At 37.6% G+C, this 21,273-nt stretch overlaps 1 protein-coding gene across 1 annotated transcript in view; it reads left to right on the top strand.

Annotated features, from left to right (window-relative positions):
• Nucleotides 1-21,273, top strand: part of znrf1 (zinc and ring finger 1) — a 73,040-nt gene that overhangs the window by 25,908 nt on the left and 25,859 nt on the right. The window contains exon 2 of the mRNA XM_075471108.1: nucleotides 19,967-20,062. Within this exon, the coding sequence (XP_075327223.1) occupies nucleotides 19,967-20,062 (96 nt within the window). The remainder of the gene's footprint in view (nucleotides 1-19,966; nucleotides 20,063-21,273) is intronic.

Raw genomic sequence — 21,273 nt, 5'->3', positions numbered from 1 at the left:
AGAGATCTGGAAAAACAGGCTGCAGAGAATCGAGGATATTTGTCTTTTTTATGAACTATGACAGAGTCCAGCTCCTGATTCCCTCAATTCCACATCCATCCTTGTAGCTGGTTGGCTCTGCAAGCTTGACAAGCAGAGTGAGTAGAGTTGCTCTCAGACTTTCCATCTGTAGTATTAATGGTGTCCTCGCTCTCCCTCCTCTGTGATCTGTCTGGCTGACACCGCCTGCCTTGAGTGCCTCTGGGTGTTAAATCTCTGCCTTCAGTCTGCCACGCCACAGAGCTAAACCCCAAGAATGGCTTTGTTGTGCTTCTGCAGTGGAACCTCTGCCTTCAGCCTGTCTGCAAGAGCTAAATCTCAGCATGACTTCCTGTGTGTGTCTGCATCTGCAGCTGAATCGGTTACCAACTTCCCTGCCACCGAGGGGAAAACATTTGGAGTCCTCGCTCCCTGAATTAGAACAGAAATTGACAGAAGAGTCTTGAGCTTCTGGAGCCGATCGTGTCCTCAACTTACTCTGACTTCAAAGATACAGTCCGATTCAAGCCAATTACAATCCAAGTCTTTGTAATACAATCATAATCCAATTAAAACCAATTAATTAAATTCCAAACTGGACCAATTCATACAGAGCCTCTTAAAAAAAGTGTTGCCGCGCTAAAGAAACCAACAGATTGCATCAAAACTTTCATCATCAAAACATTTTGATTCAATCCCCCGTCCTGAGCGTGCATGAGGCGATGGTGGAAAGAAAAAAAACTCCCTTTTAACAGGAAGAAACCTCCATCAGAACCAGAACCAGGAAGGGCGGCCATCTGCCTCGACCAGCTGGGGATTGAGAGGACAGGAAAGAGGGGACAACTAGCACCAACAAACACAGAGAAACGCAAGTTAATGACAACAATAATGTCATATGTACATGGAGTGTAAAGAGAGTGAGGAGAGGTGCATCATGGGAGGTCCCCCAGCAGTCCTGGCCTGTAGTGGCATGAAACTATGGGATGTTTCAGGGTCACCTGAGCCAAAAGACAGGTGTCTTAAACATGAACCATTCACTGGTTTATTTTTCATAAAATGCAGCATTACACAGCGTGTATCTCGGCTAACAAGCCAACTGATTTCCGTTAAAATGCTAACGCGAAATGTTCCCTTATGTTTGTTCCGCTAAGTGAACTGGCTGCTTTCTGCTTGTGGTGTTTTGGTAAGCTAACTCACTTTTACAATGGACAGTGTGTCCATGTACAGTATTTCAGCTTTTTTTTTTTGTTTGAAATAGTCCCAAACTTTAGTATTTTATGGTGTTTTTATCCGATTTCCTCCATGCTGTCATCAAATCATGCTCGCTACAATTGCAGCACGTACATACATTGTGTGACAGTAATAATAATCCGTGTGAAACAGGGAAAACAATTTGCATTGAGAATTTTTTGTAATCGAGTTATTTTAGTCACTCGGAATTGTTTCAGCCCAAGTATATTTTATATATATCATGCAAACTTTCCTCTTAGGGATTTGTTTTCGCATTTTAGAGACAAAATAATGCAAATAAATGATTTAGGATAACCTATTAATCATAAGCTGTATTCCGTCTTTCAGCCTGAATTCTGAGTATTCAAAGGAAACGATATGACAAAGTTGATATACGTCTACTTATAAACAGAAATAGTACAACTGGTTAAATTGATCTGGATCAGTTTCAGTGACAAAAAGAGTGTAATGCACCTTATAGAAAGAAGATCCAAATGCAGAAAGAGTCCCAGAGGAAGGCAGGGAAAGTAAAATAATCTTTTTTTTTACTAGACAAAAAGAACGATGCTGCTGTGGCAGGAAGTCCAGTAACATAATACAAAAGAAGAGCAGAGTGTGGAGAAAAAGATGCAAACACACAAAACAACAAAGATAACAAGGATCTGGTACTGAACAAAGAAAATCCATATATATATATATATATATATATATATATATATATATATATATATACTGAGGGAGATAAAAAAAACTAACAATATGAAACAAAGACCTGGTGTGAAACAAGAACAGAAATAAACTCAACAGAATGATAACACAAGGAGGGAAGCTTTACAATTAAATCAGGAAGCAAGATAAATACCAAGAGACAAAGAACTAAACAAAACCTACAAACCATGACAGAATAACCCTCATTGTATCATGAAGTCATTGTATGTACTGCTTTACCATTTGGTACAGCACATTTTGTCACTAAATTATATCTTATTAAACAATTGTAAACACAAACTTGCCTGAGCAATGTGTTGATGGAAATGCATATAAATAGCACGCTGCTTTTGGCACATTTCCTGAGTCATGTATATTCGTTTATAGGTTTGGTTGTGTCATTTTGGGGTTAGGGTACAGTAAAGTGGAGGGTCTCCCATGCCTTACTGTACATGCTGTGATTCGGTAAGGTGTTTGGGCAAAAGTACAAGGCGGGACGTGATTTCGTAATTTTCCTCGAAATACGTAATGCAAAAAGGTCAGATGTGTCAGAAAGTAATTACACGCCAAATAACTTGGTTTGCTATTAGTTCGTTTTTTTCAGGAGACCAGGCTGGCCTGAGCCACTGAGTCATCCCCAACATTTATGAAAATTAACACCAATTCTAATTATTGATGCTCCATCGAAATACAAAAACAAAAACCATTTTTCCCCAGCTTCTTTACTCAGTGAGGACATTAAATGGTTAAAAGTTGCCTGATATTGGTTTGCAGCATTTCTTCAGCTAAAGTTTCTCTTCCTTTCTCCTTTAACCTCAACGACTCTGTTTCATTTTTCCACCATCTCCACTCAAGGTGATATTGATTATATCATTACTCGCGAGTTTGACTGGTGGACGCTGACCTTCGTCGTCCACTGAGTTGCTGATCTTGCTGTGTCACTGTGTCCAAGTCTGCTGCTTATCTTAAAGTACCAATCTCCAGCGGTGCTCCAACATCTGCTACTGCTGTCTTTCCCAAAGTGACATCCAGGGACCTCTGTGGGTCCTTGAGGACCTCAGGATGGCTCTCTACAAAATGTAATGATAATTATAGTCACACCGCAGTGCACACTTGGCCTCTGTTGTTGCACATTATGTATTTCTAAATGCAATGAACAGACCTTCTCAAGCTATAATAAACTGTCTTTGTGCGGCTATTTTCTATTCTCACCTTATGAGTTGGTATGTGTTATGTGAAGCGTTTACTTAACGGTCCTATCCGACTCTATCTGACTTATATAAAATCTTTGGATGACTGTTAGCACCTTCTCTTGAAGAGCTTATAAAAGAGAGAAAAAGACCACAAATGGCTCTTTAAAAAAAAATCACAGATTCTTAAAACAGTTTCAAAAGTACGGAAGCGTATTGCTGCCACTCTACGAAAAAAAAGGAGGCTCAGTATCACGTAATCACCCGAAATGTTTTTTCACGTTTTAATAATATATTTATCACGTTATAACGTGAAACTATCAATATTGTTATAACAATAAACTTTTCACGTAATTACCTGTTACTGAGCCTCTTTTTTTTCGTAGAGTGGCAGCAATACACTTCCGTACAAAAGACTCAGAAACGAAAACATATCGAATGACAAGGACATGCAAAAGCTAACATTTTCAATTCAATTCAGTTTTATTTATACAGTGCAAAATACCAACAAATGTCATCTCAAGGCACTTCAAAGATACAGTCCAATTCAAGCCAATTGCAGTCCAATTCATTGTAATACAATCATAATCTAATTAAATCAAATTCATCAAGTTCCAGATTGGTCCAATTCATACTAAGCCAATTCAAGAAAAAGTAGCCTAGCTAAGGAAACCAACAGATTGCACCAAACTTCCCTTCGATCCAATCCCTTGAGGGTGCACGAGGCGATGGTGGGAAGAAAAAAACTCCCTTTTAACAGGAAGAAACCTCCAGCAGAACCAGAACCAGGAAGGGTGGCTGTCTGCCTCGACCGGCTGGGGGTTGAGAGGACAGGAAACGGGACGACAAGCACAAATAGGCCAGGGATACCTGCTGAGAAAGACAAACACAAGTTAATGCCAACAATAATGTCACATGCACATGGAGAGACAAACAATTCCACGAAAAATGCGTCAAAATGACTGCAAGAATACACTGAGAAAAACACAAAAAGATGCTGTCAAAAAAACGATGTCAAACCAACAGAATATACAAAACAAATCAACATATTAACAAAACTGTGAAATGGTCAAATCCAAAAAAATAAAACCCCCTCGAGGCGCTACAGCAGGAGTGTGCAACTTTTCTTTTAACCAGATGGCCACATTGAGTTGATTAAAGGGACACTATGTAATTTCTTCCCCCATCTAGTGGTGCAATTTTTATTTTGCAAAGTTGAATGAATTTGCTACTTACTACGGCAAGCAGAATGTGTCAAGATTCAAGAAGCTATAGCTTCAGACTCAAGGTCCATACAAACAAAAAGAAATCAAAACACACAGTACAAAGGATTACATAACACACATACAACAACGCTATGAATACAGATGACAGATAACATGTCAGATAACATAACATCTCCTTTGGTGTGCAAGCAATGCAATTAGTCATATTCCGGGAGTTACCGGAAGTGACGTCGACGAAGCGTTAGCATTAGCCTGCGTTAGCAATAGGAGCATTAGCAGCGGTAAATAAACTCCCGGTAAACTTACAAACTTTCTAATGCCTCGTTTTGTGAGTTAAGAGCCTATGTTTACTACGGCAGAAGCTTGGTAACAATCAATGCATTATTAGTGGGATAATTTACGAGATAAAATCTATTTAGCTTTTTTTTTTTTTTTTTAAACTTTATTAGTAAATCAACAAAATAACAGTTTACAAATGTGAGCATAACGCCAAAAAGAAGATATCCAAGGGGAGCATAGGAATAATAATAAAAAGAAGAAGATGATGCACCTACAAAAAGAAAACTAATGAACACAAAGACATATGTGCCAAGGAATAAAATCTATTTAGCATTAGCGGCTGTAATAAGCCATTTGGCGGAAATGACGTCACAATGACGTCATTTCTGCTTGTAGGCCTGGTGGGGAAATTGCGATTCGAAGTGCTTTATGTCCCTCTCGGCACTTTGTCATTTTTCATAGACCGGAAGGACATGGCAGCCTCCATAGAGCTTACCTGCTCTATGTAGATACAGACAAGTGATTCTTCACTCAGGAGGATAAGTGAGATTTTTGACAGAGATCATTTTACACCAATGAGGACTAACTTATGAATGAATATGTTGATTTGAGCTAATAAATGACTTAATTTATTACATAGTGTCCCTTTTAAAGAGGGGATATATTGGACATGTTGAAAAATTAACTTACACTGCTTATCGGCAATTTATTTTTAGAGATAGAGAATATTTCATTTTAGAGAAAGAATGGCTTTGTTTCACAATTTGTATGTTAGCATTTAGCTAACGGTGGCAATTCATGGATGGTTGACTGACTTGTAAAAATATTAATGAGTTTGTTTGTTGGATTGTTAGCCGTCAAAAGATAAATCTGTGTTATTCTCTTTGAACGTTAATCTCAATCTTTTGACCAAAATATATAAATAGCTCTTGGTTAAAAATGTGACATTCTGAGCCTTCAACTTTCTCCTGATTTGACTTAGTCATCCGACGTCACAACTTCTAAACACCTTATTTTAGTCCAGTCAATATGTAGATATATATCTATATGTATATATGGCTCCCCACTTGGTGAAATACACAAAATGTAGATTTTTATCGATGTTTTCTTGGGTCGTTTTGTTTTCATTGGACGACAAATTGAGGTTGAGGCATTTTTGCTCATGTGTGCACTACAGGAAACGTCAAGATCTCTCAAGTTTTCCAGGTGGGAGTCGATAACGTCCATGCCAAATGTGAACCTCTCCATTAGCTGTTATAGATCGGTCTTCGAACTGTCTCGGGGTGACATTTGTTGTGATTTAGCGCTATATAAATACAGCAGAATTTAATTTAACTGAATTAAAAATGCTTTCACCTTAGCGTTGGCATTATCTTGAAATAGTCATTTAGTGTATTGACTGTTTACACTTCCAGCGGGTGCTTGACATTTGCTTTTTAGTGGCTCGAACATAAACTACTGTTGAAAAATGTATGAAGGTGCCCAGCTGTCTTTACATTCCTGTGCTGCTCAGGTGATGGTTTGAGAAAAACAGCCTGTTGGATGGACTGAAGAATGCTTCATAAAAAGAATTAAGATACCAGAAAGTGTTTCTCAGTTGAAATGATCTGTCTCCTTCTGCATTTTATCACAATGTCTTTGCTCTCTGCCTCTTTTCAGTTTATTTCTCCACTTCAGTCAAACCCTTCCTGATTTTCCTCCTCCCTCTTGTCTCCTTCCTCACCTGTTTCTCCTCCTCCCCCTCCTCTTGATCCCATGAGTTGGCCTCACTTCCTCTATTTAGTCTCAGTATTTTTGCTCTTTCCTCTCCATGGGTCCCCTGCGCAGTCTCTTTTTCATCAATTCCCCCTTTGAACTTTCCGTCTAGCCATTCTCTTTACTCTGCTTTGCTGTTCCCTTCGTTCCTCTCCTTCGGTCCTCCTCCTCTTCACTTCTGCACCATAAAGTAGATGGCTGGATGATTCATCGCTGCCCCCGGACTGTTGTGATCCTCATTTTATTGCACAGTTAAACAGGACTCCCCTTTCCTCCTCCGTTCGTCTGTCTGTCCTCTGCAGCTATTGACACTTATCAACCAAAGTATTCACACTGATAACAGTCAAGATTCAGTAATTGTTATTCTGCGGATACTTTGTTAGAATTGAATACAGTGAGGATTTTACAGTGCTATTGATTGGATGTGGGTAGTTGTTTTTTGCAGTCATTACTCTCTCCGAAGCGCCAGTTTGATTTAGACCGGCTCCTCTCGATGACTCTGGCTATCTACAGTCCAGCCGTCTTTTTCTGGACATTACTCATCATTACGAGATGGGCCAATGCATGTTTTAATAATACCGTTTGCTGCAGCTCGGCTATGTATCGCAGCCATAAGCCATGGCCCATAAGCATTGTAGGTTCCTTAATGAAGCCATTAGCTTGACACTCTTATCTCTCGTCATCCACGACTAAATAAAAACTCCACACGATCCTCTTTTGTTCCTCAATTTACTTCCAAAAAACATAAAGAATGGTACAGCAATGATCCGATATGAGAAAATAAAAAAGGTGAGAGAAAAAACAAAGAGAGTGAGAGAGAGAAAGGTCAAAAAAATGTGTGGCTCCACTATAAAGCCCGATTCGCACGGGATAAATATTACCTATGGATCACTGGTAATTCGCAACTACCCCCGGACCTCTGTATTTTTTTGTGGCGCATTTGGACGGGACAAGCAAAAGTCTGTAATTTACTCAAATCACAGACATCATGAGCGTAAAAATACAAGGTAGTACAACCAAACAGTATTTGAAGCATGTATATTATCACATTTTCAGTGAAGTATCTGTCTATAAATATGGTAAATGTGTGTTTACAATTAACGTAAATCATGTTTCAACATGTAAACTCAAATAGCTGTCCAAATATCAATAAACCCAAATAGGACCCAGGCTCCTACAAGCATCTTTACCAAAGTCTGGTTGAAGTGTTGTTCCATAAGACTGATGATATATAATTGATCTAACTAATCAGTGTTTGCAGACTGATGTCTTTTCCACCTCATTTAAAAACACATTAGTTGTCGTTGAATGTTCCTGCAGGGTGCATCTAAGCCTGAGCTCTCACACAAGGGGGGCACCTCGTTGTTTTCAGACCTGTCAGACCACTTTAAACACTTTCGTATCTTTTGGTGGGTCTGAGGACACCCACCATCATCACACACTGATTAGAACAAAATAGAAACGGCTGTGATAACCGGAAAATAAATAAAAACAGACATCAAGGAGGAAAGCAGAAAAAGGAAACTAATATTTCAATCTTTCCACATTTGATGTTGGCTTGATGTTCGATTCTGTGGGCACAAAACATTCATGTTGCTATTTAACTACGCATATTCCTATTAAACTAAAATATGACACTTTGTAATGATAGGAACCTCTTTGTCCTCCCCAAAAATAAAAAAAGGTAAATTGTTTTATTGAAAAAGTGGAAAGAGTGGCGAGTTTACCTTCACAAGCACTGTTGTCGGTGTCTGAACGCTTTTCTTAAAGCCAGACAGAATTTTTTAATCACTGAATGCTGCTGCAAACAGATTTCATGCACGCTTTGTTGACCAGGATCAGGTGATATCAAAACAATTAACAACATTTACAATCGATGTTTGACACATTGTTTATAAAGTCAGGAAAATGTTAATAGGAAATGCCTATTATTTATGTGGACAGCTTTCACAAACTCTCGAAAATGAGAAGAGATAAGTTTTACCCCACCTACTTTTAATCAGTTTCTTGCATTAGGCCAGTTAGACGCTACACTCAGTACGTTTCTGTGCACAGTTTCATCAATCTTCACTGTATTTTTATTGATGTTGGTTTATGTTTTCAGCACTGTCATTAATTTACAATGAATCTTGCGTTAGTTCACAAGCTAACGGCCGGATTTTATTTGCTTTCGAGCCATCTTGATACAACAGTTTCAAAGATGTTTGATGGTATATTTTCAACTTGCCTGGAGTCTACATTGTTCTTTGAAATCTTTGACCCTAAACAAACTGGAACACTGATATTTTTAAACCAGTACAGCAGCTCTCATCCAGAGGAGGCACAAACAGCAGCAGTTTACGTTAGCTCACAAGCTAATCTTACGTTAGCACTCAAGCTAACTGTAGCATTTTATTGGGGTTGCTTCTGAGATGTTTGATGGTATATTTTCAACTTGCCTGGAGTCTACATTGTTCTTTGCAATCTTTGATTTTGACCCTAAACAAACTGTAACAATGATACTTTCAAACCAGCACAGCAGCTAGGGTTGCCACCTGTGTCTGACAAAAATCCTGGACATTTTGACCATCGAATCGACCTTTATGTTTGTAAGCAACGGCGCCTTTCGCACATCTAACCCAAGATAAAAAGCCGTCATTCTAAGCAACAATTGTATAGCTAAAATTAGTAAGAATGACAATTTCTAGTTATTTGTTTAGTTAATTGCTTTATTTAATAGCAGACCTTTATTATTTTGTTATATTTTCAACAGTTTTTAGTTGTGGACACCTGGGGGCACACACACTCTCCGTCTCCACCTTACCATGCCCCCACCACCACCACCCATGTTATGCTACGTCATTTTTGTAGAGCCAATAAGGCTGTGTATTATGGACGTAGGCACGCTTCAATTAAACTGAAATACACATTTTGCACATCATGTACAAAAATCCGGGACATTCAGTGTCCCGGATTTTTATTTTTATTTCCCTGGACAGACCATGAAAATCCTGGACAGGTGGCAACCCTAACAGCAGCTTTCATCCAGAGGAGGCACAAACAGCAGCAGTTTACGTTAGCTCACAAGCTAATCTTACGTTAGCACTCAAGCTAACAGTAGCATTTAAGAAGGGTTTATTTGGGTTGCTTTCTAACCAACAAGACACAACAGCTTCTGAGATGTTTGATGGTATATTTTCAACTTGCCTGAAGTTTACATTGTTCTTTGCAATCTTTGATTTTTGCCCGAAACAAACTGATACTTTAAAATTAATAAAGCAACTTGCATACATATGAGGCACAAAGAGCAGGATCTTTTTGTAGATATTTCAAACCCAGTGTCGTCTACTGTTGCTCCTTTTCCTGTTGACACACCGTTTATGCTTCATCGTCAAGTAACTTTGGGGTGTTCATCGGTGGAAGGTGGTTATTTGGGAGCTCCATCAGGGTCTCGGGTAGTAAAGGGTTGATGAAATATGCATTGACTTGAGATTGAGTTGAGTGACCTCGCCTGTGCCGGCGTTTTACAAGAGTAAGTCTTCACAGGGCCATTTAATAGCACTTCAGCTCAGAGTTTGTGACGGCTCTTTCCATTCTGCCTCATTCCCTGTTGTTATTACACAGTCATGCAAGGTGTGCGTACATGTGTGTATTTTCAGGATATTCCTTCTATTGGCAGACTGAGAACAGATTGCCTGAGGGTTTTTAATGGCAGCTTTTAGCATTTCTCCTTTTCCTTCCTCCTGCATGCATTATATTTGTGAGTCAGTCAGCGTTTCCAGATGTATGATAATTACTAAATGTAAATGTATGAGAAATGCTATTTCTTTTCCAATCACAGTGAAATGCCATTAAGCCGGTGACCCAGTCGTCTTATTAGTCTTGCACTAACAATATGAATAATATAGAGTGGAAAATTGTTTCTGCAATGAATAATCCAATCAAATCTCTGCTGACATCTAAATGTCTTATAACTGCATGACAAACATTCGTTGTTGTTCATCACATCTGTTTCTTTTCTTGGATTAGTAGGAGCTACCTCTGTACCAGGAACTAGTTTGTTTGGTGTTGTTTTAACTTGGTGAAATGTCGCTCCAAGGAAAAACAGAATTTCTTAAGCTAATTTTGGAATAAATGAACCCGGGGTAGTTTTATCCAGACGTCATACGGAAAATGATTCGAAGAATCCTTCAAAGCAGCACTGGGAGGCATCGGGAACAAAGAGGCACCAGTGTTTCCCACAGATGTGAAGGCAATGTGTGGTGGTGGGCTTGGGGGGGGGGGGGGGGGGGGTTGGGTGTAAAAAATTAAAATTCTTCAAAATAATTCCTTCGTTAATAATTGGTCACACAAAACTTTATTGTATTAACCCTTAAGAACCCAGACCCATTTCTACTTAAATGAAAATTAAGGGGGTTATAACACAAACTAAATAGACCACATAGAACCCATTTCAGAAATATTTTTCCAAAATACCACCCCCCACTGTCAGAGATCTGTAATGTGACATATATGTCACATTGGGAGTTAAGAACCTGGATAATTTCTCCATCAAGGAAAATTATGGGGGACGTAAGGATGTGTGACACCTGTGTCACGGTGGGTAACACAGGTGCGGCTTATCTGCAGATATTCACATCTTCATTGTAAACAAATGAATAACATAGCTAATTACACCGGTCGGACTGTTCAGCTGTTTCAGACTGATACCTCCGGTTCAGGCTGGTCCTCGATCATCCTCAACACGCACGTCTCTTTTTCAATCGCGGAAAATATTTTTCAATACTCATCTGGATTGAAGCAGCAAACATTCAGTGTAAGAGTTTAAAAAAACTACTTTATTCGATTCACAGCTGCTAGTGTTTAGACCTCGACAACCCAACTACATTTTTTTTTTTACGGCAAACTTGCAACTAGTTAACTTTATAAAGAAGGCGTAATCGCTTGCTATGGGACGGGACGGGACAACATTGTATTCAAAATATAAAATATTTTTATAGGACTTTTTAATGTGTGATTTTATAAAGGTGCACGTGATACCAACCTTTCGTGAATTCTTTCGGTTGAGCTAATCTAACGCGACGCTGAGACTAGCAAGCTTCCAGGGAAGCACGGAGGGGAGGGGCTGTGTGTGTGAGTAGGCTATGCGAGAGAGACGCGAGGGACAGAGAGACGGAGGTAGAGCAGGGAAAGGAAATGCAACTTAACGAATACGAGTATTTTTTTAAATAGCGTTTAAAAAATAATAATAACGAAACGCAATATGTGGCAGCCGGTGTTGAATCTGTGGCGCACCGCCACGAATTAGTCTATGTGTGGGAAACACTGAGGCACTTTTTCAAAGTAAAGTTTGTGTGAAGAAAGAGAAAACTCTGTGACGTCATGTTCATAGATGGACTTTTTATCATAGTGGGACAAACAGGAAATGTTTAACACTCAAGTCATTCTCATCAACCAACATGCCCGTTTATCATAATTCTGCTCCGAGATGTGCACTAAACTAACTGTAATTCAAATCAGTATTTTTTCCAAGCGGGATCTAAAATGAGACATTACTGTTTATATTGATTCATGTCTGCCGCTCACAGAACATTATCTATAGGTGACCGATATATCGTGGCTTCATCCATCTTTCTGTGCTAGCAGCAGAGCATCAGCTGGTAAACTTCTCCAGATTGAGATACAAATTCTGTTTAATGCTGTATATTAATGTGTAGCTCAAGCCTGTACTCAGAAACAAGGTCACTCTAAACATCCGTCGGATTAAATTTTCTTTTAGTTATTAAAGTTTGTGGGTTAAGAGGTCTTTCTCTGGCCTATAAATCCTCTGAACCTGGTCCCATTCATCTTTGGTTATAATGTATTATATAGTTATCATTTGCATTCGGTTACTGCCAGTTTCTTTCCATTTGGAGGCTTTTTTCTTCAATGGAGTACAAAAAGTCTGAAAACAGCGTCATTGCTAATTATTCGTTCTTGTAAAGTTCCTCTGGTGTGAAATTAGTTTGAGGTTGCTCAATGGCTGGATGCTAATATTTCTTTCATTGCTTAAAATATGCTGTCTGGATTGTGATTGATATGGTTATTACGATAAAAGGATGAATCCTTGTCAATTAAGAGAATCAGTTTTGATTACTTTGGTCATTTCTATGTTTAAATGTATGGAACACTGAATCTGCCATAATCCAAAATAAATACAAACATACAAAAGTGGCTAAATTAAAAAGTTTATATGATGGGAAATGCAACTAAAATTAAATGAAAGAGAAATGTAAAAGAAATCAACTTATCTGCTTTAATTTGAATCTGCAGTCATTTAAACTTTGAATTATTTAATATTTATTCAATTTACCACTTCAATTTAATTTAATTTTATGATTGAAATATATTTAAGTTTCTTTATTTATTACTCCCGTATTTATTTTTGCATTACTTTGTTATATATTCCTGTATGCATTTAATTATGCAAATAAGGGGGGGCGGTCTCTGCCATTTAAAAACAGAAACGTTTATTTATTTCACATTTTATATGGTTATTGTGGAATAGATAAATTTTTCATTTAAAATTCATAAGATTTATTATTATTTTGTTTTTGCCATGTATATATTTTTGTATTTATGTCAGATTATGGCAGTTACAGTCCTCCATAGTTTGAGTTGATATGCTGTTGTTAATTCCCAATTTTTGGATGTTCCTTGACTTTTCTGTGATGGGAGATGATTTCCTCCTTAAGGGAGAGGAAGTATTTGTTTCTACTTGAGGTAAGAGTGGCAGTCCACATTTGATAAAGAAAATTTCTAGGAGCCATCTGCTGCTGGAAAAATCCAAAAACAAATATGTATGATAGTGGTCTGCCAAAATAAATATTATCTTCTACTTCAAGAACTAATCATATTTTATATTCCTGAGAGACTGCAGACTCTTTGGAAATAAAGAAATAAATAAAGAGGGTACAAGAGCAGGCACTTGTGTGATAAAGTTGTATGAATTGACACCTGATGCTGCTTCAGGATGATTTATCTGCTCTAGTTTTCACATTTAATGCACAGTAACCTGTTTTTTTCCACAATATATGACGTATCATCCGACCAAAAAGGCCTCTGATCATCATCATTATTTAGTAAGATCTTGTTATGTAATCACAGCATAGCGTCGTTTTTCTGTGCAACTTTGATTCACCGTTTTTCATCACTAAAAACATGACACAGCTTACCAAAAAAACAGGATAACACAACAGTTCAGATCCGGGGTCTGAATTTAACAATTGAGATTTATACAGCACCTGCAGCCACAACAAAAGACAAACACAAAACAATAAGCTGTGTTTTTATTTTTTTTTATTATAATAATAATTATTTATAATTTATTTATAAAATAATAGCTCATCTTAATATAACAGCTACTGTGGCTATCTTTAATCTATTTTCTGTAATTCAACAACTGAATAAAACATTGATAAAATGTTTCTGACGTATATTATAAGTTTGTTATTTTAATTTAAAATAATATCCATGTAACAGTTAATCAAGTGTTCAGTGAGATATTTTGATTATACTTTTAGCATTCAGTTTCATAAATGGGTTATATCTGTTAGCAAGCTAACATTACTTTTGTCAGTAGGTTGGGTTAGTAACAATACATAACAAATACACATATGCCAGCTGGTTTTATCCTAAATGTAGTAACATTTATTCATATCTTCATACAAGGAGCTGTATTTTTTTATGATTAACGGAATTTGTACAGTGTAGAGCGAGAGGGAAACATTTATGCTAACGTATTTAGCATTAGCATTGGAAGTTGGCATAATACATTTTGTTATTTTGTAAAACAAAACTTTAAAACCACAGTCTTATAATACATAATTTAATCAAGTGTTATATATGATAGACTATACAGTATGTTTTCTACATTTAAAATAATCACATTTACTCAGTGTAAGAGTTACATGTTAGCCTGCCCGCGTTAGCTTTGTTATCTGGTTGTTTTTGGGTATTCATGTAATTGTTTTTATAATTTCCAAGAATGCTCTTTTTATTTGGTAACTTTACACCTTTATTTGCTACAACTGCTTTAAGCTCCAGACAACTGACCAGATAGAAGCTTATATCAGAGATTAAGACGCTTATATGCTTGAAAATAGAGTTGCAGTGGTGTTGTAAGAAAAGTTAATTTACTACTGAGCAGCACATCGGTGCAATTCATCATGAAATAGTTGATAGTGAGAAAGTGAGATGGACAAGCTGTGAAAACAGAAGAAAATAAGCAGCTAAATAGGGTTAAAATATGTTTTTAAAACCTTTGCTGATAATATTCACAACACACTTTGATTGATTTCAAATCTAGCCAGGGTTTCAGTTTCACTGTTTACTATCATTGAAACTTTGTCTCAGATGTTTTTTCCTTTTACACAAAACTCTTTGTAAAGTTGTTAAATGGCCCAATTTGAAACCTTAAACAAAAAATATATGTAAAACTACAGTAATGATCCTACTTTATTAGACATTAGGCTTTTAGAGACAACTGTTGAAAGTGTTTCTATTAAGGGAGTAAAAATGGGTCCATTTTCCCCAAACTGTAACAGTACAGTTGTCTTTTATTTTGAAAATGCAGTAGGAAGGTTCAACTTTTGAATCTACTGCTGTGGATGTTGTACCTGCATGAAATGCAAACCAGAAAACTAAAGAATATGGTCTCTCTGGAGCTCTGGCCTAAAGGTTTATGGGCAGATAAGAGTTACACAGTTAAGTCTTCATTGTCCACATCTTCTTGGGTAATTTTAAAAAAAACGTCTTGGTCGTTCATCCAAACGCAGATGCAGTTATTTGTGGCCTTAATCATAAACACCTGAGAAGTTGATAAAAGAAATTCTAAAGGAAGCATACTTTTGGGTCAGCACTTTTTCACTGCTGGAGAGCAGCATGCTGCTTATTCCTTTGCATTTTGAATCTTATCCCTTATGAAGGAGAAACTGTACTTAATTAAATAAAAGTCCTATTTATGTCAGCTTTAAAGATGACTTCACTCTATGGTGCAGTCTGTATTTCAGCTCGTTGCAGTGGAGAGAAAGTTCTTTGTTTTTCTTAGTTATTTGGTGTTAAGTGTCCCCACGGCTGAAAATCTTTAACTGTCTGGTAAAAATACGTCTATTTTGAAATAAACCACATCTTCAGAGTGTACAGTTCACATTTACCAGAGTGTGCGCACACATCCAAAAGCAGATTCTCACATAAGCACCAGCATAATTAATTTATGATCCAGTGCTGTGATTTATTTTTGTCCCAATCTGACCTTCTGCTCTCCCTGAATATAAAATGTCCTCCAAGATTCATGGTGCTCGGCTGCGTTCAAGACAGAAATGACTGCAAAGCTAAAATCATGCCGGACGATGTATCATACTCCTTCATTTCTCCTGAAACATGCCTCACCTTCCCACTCATTTTTTTCCATCTCCTTCTCTGCTCGTCCCTTTGGAGCATCTGAAAATAGCAGCCAAGGGAAAAGTGGGTCAGCTGCCATGTAATAGTGTGTGTAGTGATTTCATCTGTGCGTGTTTGTAACCCAACAATCTGCCAAACTACAGTACTGCTTTCCTTTTTAAAGGGCAACATTTTTTCACATATCAGCAGATTTTCTTTCCAGTCAATCTTTGATTTATGAAATTGGAACCACATTTATAGGTTACTTGCATATTTCTTCTGTCAAACTGATTTAAATCTCTTTTAGATTAAATTTTGTCAACACACAAACATCACATTTGTGTTTATGAATGTCTCAAAAATGTGATGTTACAAACTCAAAGTAATGATTTTAAATGTTTATTTTGGAAAAGATAGAACTGTTTACCCCTCCAAGCTGGCAATACGTAACATTAACTTTTAAAGCGATTTTAAAGTCGTAGACAGTATTTACAGTGTCAGAATGAAATCGGGAAGAATCTCACGAGAGTTGTGGAACGATTTCGGGCGCTTGGTATAACGTGGTCATTAAACTCAATCCAGGCTGTTTTAAGGCGGTTTCTCTCACATCTTTTGGTTGCGACGAAATTACATTACATTACATTACATTACATTACATTACGGTCATTTTGCAGACGCTTTTATCCAAAGCGACTTACAATAAGTGTGTTCCACATCGGTAGGCAAAAGAACTTCAGGTCACAAGAAATCATAAGTGCATTTCCTTCCAAAACCAAACAGCTAAGAGCATAACTAGAGCTAGAGTAAGTGCAGTAAGTTAGGTACCGAGACAAATGGGAAGACAATTTAGAAAACAAAGACAATTTAGTTTCAAGTTTCAAGTTTCAAGTTTTTTTATTTAACAAAGGGACGATATATATATTACTAGCATTTAAAACAAAATGCAAAATATACAAGATTGTAGCCATAAGGCTAATTTCCATCTTTAGTCCCTTGACAGGTTTGATGTTCCTTAAAAAAGAAATAAAAAACAAGTATTGCACACAATTGTAAAATTAAAAAGTCAAAGATATCTCACTCATTTTAAAGTAAATAATACAAAATACAAATACAAAGTTCAATATAACAATAAGTTAAGAACAACTGCCAGTACCAACTATATTGAATTATGTTGACAGTATTGTTTATCCAGTAGCCATGATTTTACCTGTTTACTAAATGAATTTAGGAAACAAATAAGTGCGTAAGGAGCTAGGACGAAACAGGTGATGTCCTAAGAGGGCGGATCTGGTTAGTGTTTCCTGAAGAGATGGGTTTTCAGCCTGCAGCGAAAGACGAGCAGCGACTCAGCTGTCCTGACATCAGTCGGGAGATCGTTCCACCATCGGGGCGCCAGAACAGAGAAAAGCCGTGACTGTGTCACTGAGTGACGGTCCCTGCGAAATCAAACATGTTTAATATTTCTTAAGTCTTTAGTCTTGTTTTATGCCCAAAAGCATGCATATTAGGTTAATTGGTGACACGAAAGTGTCCCTAGGTGTGAGTGTGAGCGTCAAGCCACTGGGGAGCACGAGTCAGTTTATTTCTAGTGTCGGTCCCAAGCCCGGATAAATGGTGAGGAAGGACTTCCGGCGTGAAACATGCCAAATCGATGATTTTTCTCAAATAAAACAGCCCTTTAAGCTAAATAACAATCTGTATGTACAGATTGGCAGTGTTGCTGGTGTCAACATATTGAAATGTATTGAAAGTGTATTTGTAGAGGTTTTCTCTCATTAATGAAAATAGTAACTCAATGACAGTTTCCTTGAATACGTATTTGCTGTTAAAATAATGTCTTGGTGACAGAGAAGTCAAATTTCAAAGAGGTTAAAATCCATTGCTCCAATAAAATAAAGATTACATCCTGGTAAGTGTAGGATCCAAGGTTATTGGAGCATGGCCTTTTCTGGGAACTCAACCAAAAGCACATGCAATTATAAAGTCCTGCTGGACCACCATAAGTTCAAGTGAATTTATTTATATAACTCGTATTTCAGTCAGTCAAAAGACAAGAGAGAAGAAAAAGAAGAGCAAACCAACCAGGAAACACGCATATTCGGACAATCGTGACCGTAAAATCTCTTACAAGAAGAGAAAAACCCAGTTGGACTAAACCAAATAAGGGATCGTATATATGTAAATGTTGTTAAACTATCACATGATTGTAGCAAATGGTAATATGTCAATTCACAGTCACTGCAAAACTGTCATTAATGAGGGTTACAGCCCAGTGAAAACCAAAAGAAAAGCCAGTTAACCCAGAAACTATCCCAGAACCCACCACTTATACCTGCTGAAACATCACAATCTAACTGATCCTGAAATAAAAAAGGATCACTGCTGTTTTTAATGGGGCTCCCTTTTATCAGAGAAGTCGTGTTTATTTTCAGCTGTGTGCAAACTCGGCTCATGTGGCTCAGTGGTTGATCTAATTAGCTCTTATGTGTTTAACTAATACGGTTAGGCCAAATGGGTCCCACCGAAACAGCACAAGAGGAGTCTGCTGAGACGCTCCGGCGTTATAAAACAGAGTGAAAATGTTTGAGAGGATGGAAATGAACAGATGAAGGCTTCTCTGTAAAGTATTTGTAAAGATGTGCTGAGTGTTTATGACACAACACTGTAGAAAACTGATCATACCAGCCATGACTGGGACGAATGAATTTACACAAGGTTATTTTTTCTAATTAAACCTGGACAGCAGCAGCATTCAAAACAGTTGTTCTTTTCCTATATGACAGATCCAGTTTATATTCCTCATATGGCACCTTGGGCCTGTTTTAGGCCTCTGCAACATGTTCATTCTTAGTTTTAAGCCACATTAAGACTTTAATATCAGGCGGAATGAATAAAAAGATAACTTCTGTCTTTCATTGGTCACAGTTTAGGTTACGGAGTGTGTTTAAATAGCTGAATTCAGAGAATTGTTTATCTCTGACTTATATATGTTATGTTTCCACATTGTTTTTAGATTGTTGTTTAAACAGATTTAATTCAAGCAAATACAACATCTATATTTATGCCACCTAAAGCAACTTTGCATTGACTTCTTCTCTTTTGAGACAAATATAACTTTTTTTATTTTTATATTTATGCTTTTTTTTCCCTATTTAGGTAATTTTTCCTCAAATGTTTACCGCAACAGCATCGTTTCAATTTAGAGATTGATGAAGTATAATTTTGTTAAATTAAATCACATCTCAAACATTTGTTGAGAAAATGTGGATTTCTTTTAAAATAGCCCCCAAAAATAAAATAAAAACTAGCACAAAAAGTGTCATTCTTTTGACTTTGAGTGTTTTAATGTGAGAAAGCACAGATTTTCCTATATTTTTATAAAGAAATATATGCTTGTACAGTGAAAACCGTGTGTGCTGAGGCACACCTGAAACCCTAATTTATAACCCTTGAAAATGTACTTTAAAGTCTCCAACTGAAACAGAAAAATAAATAATTTAACTCAAATTCAGCCAGTAAACAGGCCAAACTCAATAAGCCTGGAAATTTGAAATACAATAAAACTATTTCCCTATCAGCCAGCCAGTAAAACTTGCTGTGTGGATCCCAAAGATGTGGTTAAAACTGACTGTAAGTTCATTATCTGAGCTAAAATGTGTCCTGATTTCAAGCCCAAAGCTAAATTTGACAGCATTTGTTATCACTCTCTTGATTTCTGGCTCACAATAGATGTTTTCCATGGCATTGGAATCAAGTAAACTATAATTTGCATGAAACAGCTTTGCGTTACCTCGTTTGAGATGAACCCATCGGTGTGCTTTCTGTCAGCGAGCAGCATCCACTCCTACTTTGTCATAGTTTGACATCTGAGGCGAACCAGGAGCCCTAAACAGCAACACTTAAGTGGTCTGTTGATGGGTGATTCATCATCGAGGCGCCTACACTTTAGATTATCTCGGTAGAAGATGAATGTGTATCATTATTAGGATCTGAAACACCTTTTTCAGCCTATTTGAATAAAACTAAAGTCCCCTTTTTCCCCTTTCATTTAAATGTTTGTCATGATGTTACAGGTTATCTGGTCTAAATGTGCGACACAAATACAGCTCATGATCAAGCTTGTGTTTGCTTTTTTTTTACTCTTACCATTTGTCTACCTAGGATTCAAGTGTCCTGTCTGCTCCAAGTCTGTGGCATCCAATGAAATGGAGGTTCACTTCATCATGTGTCTAAGCAAGCCTCGCCTCTCTTACAATGGTAAGAAACATCTCTTTGTGTTGTTACCTTTTCCTTTTCTTATCTGGTACTTGGAGGGAAAAGCCAAGCTCGCTAGCGTGCCAGGAAATTGGACATTATTTGTTTTTTCAACATATTCAGTGGTCCCTTCCTAATATTGTACCAGGTCTCCTGCAGCTGCACTCATGAATATTCATGACAAGGTGGGTGGGTTCTCATCCTGATGCGTGTTATTGAGCTGGTTCTCCACATCATCATGAATATGAATCAGATGAATAAGTCAAATATAAGAATTCATGGAGTGACTCTACACAACCCGACATATTCAGTCATTTGGTTTAAAAGATACAAACACAGCTGAGGCCTCTTGGCAATCAACCCTGGCCATAACATGTAAACTCTTAAGTTTCACAAGATGTTTCTGGTGCCATCTGACCCCATTATGTCTTTATTTTTTACATTCCGCTGGAGCAGTGGGAACTCTGCAAGATGTAAACAGCACAGCTTAAAGTACACAAGCATTAACCACTAATTAGTTGGAATTAAGCTCCTGATTTTGTTGAAAAGCCGGTTGTGCGTTTAATTGCTGAAGAATTTAAAACATGATGTGATGAAGCAGATCCTGTTTAATATTTTGTGCAGGTTGAATAGAAGACTATTTGTTTTTTCTCTTCATGCTTCGTGACATGTAGCATGTTTAGACTGGAATATGAGCAACCAGTTTAACTCTAGTTCTCTGGTTATTCAGCTGCTTAACTCTACATGTGTTTCCATTACTTTATTTTCCGGACTATAAGTCGCCCCGGAGTATAAGTCGCATCAGTCCAAAATTGCGTCATGGAGAGGAAAAAAAACATATATAAGTGGCACTTATTAAGAAATTTATTTCACAAAATCCAAGACCAAGAACAGACCTAGTCCATGTTGATAATATGATCCGTTAACACGTGTTCACTTATCTGCTTTTCGATGAACTCACGGAAACTGAGTGCTGCCAGCAGTTTCTGACACACCGTTGTCTGTGCTCTGACAGAGAGGCGGTTGCGTTGCATGAAGCGGTAACACCAAGAAGGCCCGCCCGCCTACAAAGTCATTTATATTCATCTTCTTGGCACGTAACAGGGGGTGGAGACGTAAACGCACCGTTGACGAGCCTCTCCCAGCAGTATGTTGTTCAAGCACCCACCTGTGGACTCTTTCCTCCAGCTCTGGCCACTTTGCTTTCAGCCCGC

Source organism: Odontesthes bonariensis, chromosome 7 (assembly GCF_027942865.1).
Source record: "Odontesthes bonariensis isolate fOdoBon6 chromosome 7, fOdoBon6.hap1, whole genome shotgun sequence".
NCBI classification, from domain to species: Eukaryota; Metazoa; Chordata; class Actinopteri; order Atheriniformes; family Atherinopsidae; genus Odontesthes; species Odontesthes bonariensis.
The sequence above is the reverse complement of the archived record's forward strand: the minus strand, read 5'-3'. Positions and strand labels throughout refer to the sequence as shown.